Below are 5,200 nucleotides of genomic sequence, written 5' to 3' on the forward strand. Positions count from 1 at the left end.
AGTCGCCTCTATATTGACGTCATTTTAACATCATGACGTCATAATTATGACGCACATTTCAACATGACTCATACTGCATAAAGCACATGTTTAGGGCTATATTTGTGACAAATTTCATTCTTGTCAGAACTGTAGTTAGGTAGATAGAGAATTAGTTTGCGAACTTTTTTATCAGCCCTCGTACGATGATTATGTTGCATATTTCTTTTGTTTTGTTTTTCTTTTTCTTTTTTTAGTTTTTTTTTATCTTTTATTCCAATAGAGATGAAAATAAACTTTGCCTCTTGAAAAAAGACTAGTGTTTTTCATGAATATATAACATTGAACTGAGATGATGTTTTCGTATTCTTAATGACGTCCAATCTTCAAATAAAAGTATCTTAATGAATGTTTCTTGTCAATGAGATGCTGTCTAAAGCGGTGCTTCAGAAATCTTTCAGCGTTAAAGGTATTAAAAAAGGATATCACATTTTTGTGTGGATGCAGACCGTGCTTGGGTAACTGAATCATCTAGAAATCTTATATTAACAGACGAATTAGGAGAAACGTTAGATTGTCTAACAGATATAGATAACACTAGAGGTAATCATTCAGTCACCCAGGACGGTGATCTCATTTATATTGACGAGAACTATAACATCAACAAGCTTTCTGCACATAATAAAACAAAGATTCCATTCATAAAATCATCAGAGTCATGGAGCCCTCGGTGTGTTTGTTTATCTCGCATTTCTGGAGATCTGTTGGTTGGAATGTTAAAAAGAGTTCCTGGCCCTGCAGAAGAAAGGGGAGCAAGGATAGCTCGTTATAACGTGAAAGGTCAAGAGACCCAAACCATCCAGTACACATGGACTGGAAGGAAACTCTTCACATATCCTGTGTATATAGCAGAGAATCTTAATGGAGATGTCATAGAGTCGGATTAGAATCGTGTGGTAGTGAAGGATCGGGAGGGAGAGATTCGCTTCTGCTACCCAGATAATCGACATGAAGAACTTTCTCCAGGAGCATTTGCACAAACTCTCTGTTACATATCCTTATTTGTGATACGTCCACCTACACTGTCCGCATGCTGGATAAGGATGGGTATTTTCTTCAATATTTACTGACGACTGAGGATGGAATAACTGAGTTTCGAGGTTTGAGTTACCATTTCAAAAATGATCTTTGGGTTGGATCTTTGGACGACAACACTCTGTCCGTGTTTAAATACATAGAGAAGGAAAACACACCGCAAGGTAGGGGGGTTGAATAATGATGAGTATAAACAATAAAACATTTTTTGTCATGGTTCATTTTATTTGTGTATCTAATCAATCAATCACTTATGATAAAAGATATCCAAAGTATGAATATGAATATTTGCATACTAGTGTGTTATATAAAAAAAACAACTGAAATAGATTGACAAATTATGTGCAATTTGATATCAAAATTAGAAATTAGGAATAGATACTACAACGTCATCTAAGTCAATAAATCGCTTGGTAGAATTTTTATGCCCTGCCATGAAATGGCCGGGGCATATAGTGTTTGTCATGTCCGTGTTCCGTCCTTCCGTCCTTCTGTCCTTCCGTCCTTCCGTCACACTTTGCGTTTAGCTCTGTTCAAAGCTGACTTTCAAAGAAACTATCCAAGATATTTTCATCAAACTTTATATGATGATAGATATTGATGAGGATATGCAACTGCATCAACATTTTTTGACCTTGACTTTTCCATTGACCTTGACCTCACTTTTTGTCCCCCGCTTGAAAAGTGGGGGATATTTATTTGGGTCTGTCCGTCCGTCCGTCCATCTTTCTGTCTGTCTGTAACGCTTTTGTTTCCACACGATATCTCGAGAACCCTTTGAGCTTTTGCAATGAAACTGCGCATAGCAACTCTCTATGGACTAAAAAAGACCCCTATTGATTTTGAGGTCAAAAGGTCAAAGGTCAAGGTCATAAATGTATACATTCTGTTTGTGTGTAACACTATCGTTTTCGGACGATATTTCAAGAGGATGTTTTACGTCGCGGGTTCGAATCCCACTGCGGGACGTGAAGACCGGTCCTTCGGATGAGACCGTATAAACCGAGGCCCCGTGTCGCAGAAGGTGCTGGCACGAAAAAGATCCCTCACTGCTCAAAGGCCCTGAGTGCCGAGCATAGGTCAAAATTTGTAGCTCTCCACCGGCAAGTGGTGGCGTCTCCATATGAGTAAAAAAAAATTCTCGAGAGGGACGTTAAACAATATACAATCAATCAATCAATCAAGAGGATGTTGAGCTTTTGCTATGTAATTTTATACCAAAAGTCCCTAGGACCTCTCTCACCTCTCTCAAAGTGTCCCGCCCCGTTCGTTTTATTAGTACATGTCGCTATTTTTAGCACAGGGGCATGAAGGAGAGTTGTTACGTATAAAAAAAACAGGTTCTCGGCGGACTTTATATTCTTATTACATCTATTAGAACTGTTTAATAAAGGTTAAATTAGACAACATGCATTGTGTTAAATTTTGACACTATATCGAACGTGAATATACGAGTATACATGTATGTGACTTAATGTTTGTATATAATTTCGCCATGATATCGCGGCTCCGTGGTGTAGTGGTATGTCTCTCGCTTAACATGAGAGAGGACCAGGGTTCGAATCCCGGGAAATCCAATTTTTTTTTCGAAATACTTTTTTTTTACTAAATGATAGTATTCAGCATGTGAAATGAAAAATTAATGAGGTCTGGCTTGTACAAACACATAAAATCATCATTACAGTGTGATAAATATTCCATATTAAAAGAATCATCTACACACATAAAAAAGAATAATCAATCAAACCTTTATATCCATATTGGCATATTTTATTTGCTTTAGTATACATTTAATAATTCTACAAATTCAGTTAAGGGGATCCAACCCCCCACCCCCTGCGCATGGTTTACTTTTTCCCTAAGCGGGGGACACAAATTCTCTGAATTAGCTTGTCTTAAATTAGTGTTTCGCTCAGTTTTAAACATACCATTCAAGATGGTGTCATCAAACTTCACATGTTGATACAAACTTGCACGGATAATGCATCTAAGGATGGACACTACCAGACTTGCTTCGGATGCTGGATCTGACCTACATTTTCCAGATGAGTGACCAGGTTATTGTTTTTGGAGCAGGTCCATTTCCAAGTAACTATAAGCCCTACCCAAACCAAACTTTCATGGATGATGCATCTAGGGTTGATCACTACCAGACTTGCTTCGGATACTGGATCTGACCTATATTTTCCAGATGAGTGACAAGGTTAAAGTTTTTGGAACAAGTCCATTCCTAAGGAACTTTAAGCCCTATTCGGACCAAACTTGCATGGATAATGCATCTAGAGATGGACACTACCAGACTTGCATCGGATGCTGGATCTGACCTACATTTTCATTCCCAAGTAACTATCAGCCGTAACTGAACCAAATAGCATGGATGATGCTAGCTATAAGCCCTACCTGAACCAAACTAGCATGGATGATGCATCTAGGGATGAACACTGCCAGACTTGCTTCGGATGCTGGATCTGACCTATATTTTCATGCACAAGTAACTATAAGTCCTATCTGAACTAAACTTGCATGGGTGATGCATCTTGGGATGGACACTACCAGACTTGCTTCGGATGCTGGATCTGACCTATATTTTCATTCCCAAGTAGCTATGAGCCCTGCCTGAATCAAACTTGCATGGATGATGCATCTAGAGATGGACACTACCAGACTTGCTTCGAATGCTGGATCGGACCTACATTTTTATTCCCTAGTAACTATAAGCCCTACCTGAACCAAACTGATCAAATTTTATACACACACAAATTTTCATGTTGCTTTACTAATATATCGTCATCGGGGCATTCTTTCCTATGGACATATTTCTTGTTGTAAAATGTATTGAAAGAAAAAAAAATTAAAGTGTTATAGTAAATAAGGACCAATAAACATTTTTATAATATTTCTTTCTTTAAGATGACAAGGATACAATCAAGGAGAAAGCAATTGAAAAGGATTTCCCGGGGACCAAATCAGCGAGCACCACAAAGATAAGTGAAACTGAGGGCGCCACTCAAGTGACTGAAACTGGAGACACTACTGATGAGGCTGAAACTAAAGACACCACCGAGGTTACCAAAACTGGGGACACCACGGAAATGACTGACACTAAAGACTACTTATGTGACTGAAAATGAATACCACACTGATGTAACAGAAACTGTAGACATCACTGAAGTGAATGAAACTAAAGACGCAACTGTCATGGAACGAATCTAGTTCTCATTTCGTTTTTATTTCTTTTAAAAATCCCTGTTAAGTCTAAGTAGTCCATGTAATAGATTCAAATAAAATCGTTTGGGTGTGAAAAGTATACAATTGTTAAGAAGATGATAAGATTGAGGCTCACTATTGTGCAGAAATAGAGAGGCAAGAAAAATATAATGGATATGAACAAACTGATAGTATATTTTTTCCTTTTATTATTGAATGACATGTATATAGCTATGGAAAAACTATATTAAAACATTTATGTTGCTTGTTGCTAATTGAGATCCATCCTGCTGGACAAGAGGGTTACAGAATTTTTTTCAAATATATACATGAAAAATTATTTATATTAACTGAATATGCATAAAAACGTGATAATTTCTTACCCTCTCTCTCTCTCTCTCTCTCTCTCTCTCTCTCTCTCTCTCTCTCAGGTTAAATGATATTATATAAATGTATTTAGCTGAATTTAGTAATAATCTATTCCATATATATTTCTTGTCACAACATTTTCCTAATCCTTAAATCTCGAGCCCTATGTGTACAGTAATGCAATATTATCATTTGGGATGAAGGAAACATACCTTACCTGCATACCTTATTAAAAGAAAGGTTACTCCAATCAAAACAAAATTCAGTTCGAGTGAGACGTACGATCCAACCATTTGGTAATCAGAATCCAAAGTTTGCTTTTAATTCGCACCTACATAATCTATTTGAAAGAAAAATGTAGTATACATTTTTTGATATGTAGTAACTTTAAACATTAAACAAGCTAGAATGAAATATTGAGACAACGTTTTGGATTCAATCAACAATACATTTTTTCGAAATGCAAATCGTTTTCATTTCTTTGTTCACATTCTATGAAATGAAAAATCATGACTCTGGTTCCTTATTAATGCAAGATTTTTTAAATGTT

The 5,200-nt window shown here is 36.8% G+C and overlaps 1 protein-coding gene across 1 annotated transcript; it reads left to right on the plus strand.

Annotated features, from left to right (window-relative positions):
- Window positions 1-1,027: 1,027 nt before the first annotated feature.
- Window positions 1,028-4,273, plus strand: LOC134271059 (uncharacterized). Its single transcript, XM_062753318.1, has 2 exons — window positions 1,028-1,238; window positions 3,985-4,273. Exons 1-2 carry the CDS (start codon window positions 1,070-1,072, stop codon window positions 4,197-4,199), a joined length of 384 nt encoding a protein of 127 aa, XP_062609302.1. The 5' UTR covers window positions 1,028-1,069; the 3' UTR covers window positions 4,200-4,273.
- Window positions 4,274-5,200: the final 927 nt, after the last annotated feature.

Source organism: Saccostrea cucullata, unplaced genomic scaffold (genome assembly GCF_032062105.1).
Source record: "Saccostrea cucullata isolate Sc308-1 unplaced genomic scaffold, CSIRO_AGI_Scuc_v1 ctg2035, whole genome shotgun sequence".
NCBI classification, from domain to species: domain Eukaryota; kingdom Metazoa; phylum Mollusca; class Bivalvia; order Ostreida; family Ostreidae; genus Saccostrea; species Saccostrea cuccullata.

Excerpts from the sequence above, each read along its gene's own strand:
- LOC134271059 (XM_062753318.1), top strand. The coding sequence starts at position 1,070 with ATGCTGGATAAGGATGGGTATTTTCTTCAATATTTACTGACGACTGAG. Across the intron at positions 1,239-3,984 it reads GAAGGAAAACACACCGCAAG|ATGACAAGGATACAATCAAG; the intron begins GTAGGGGGGTTG and ends TCTTTCTTTAAG.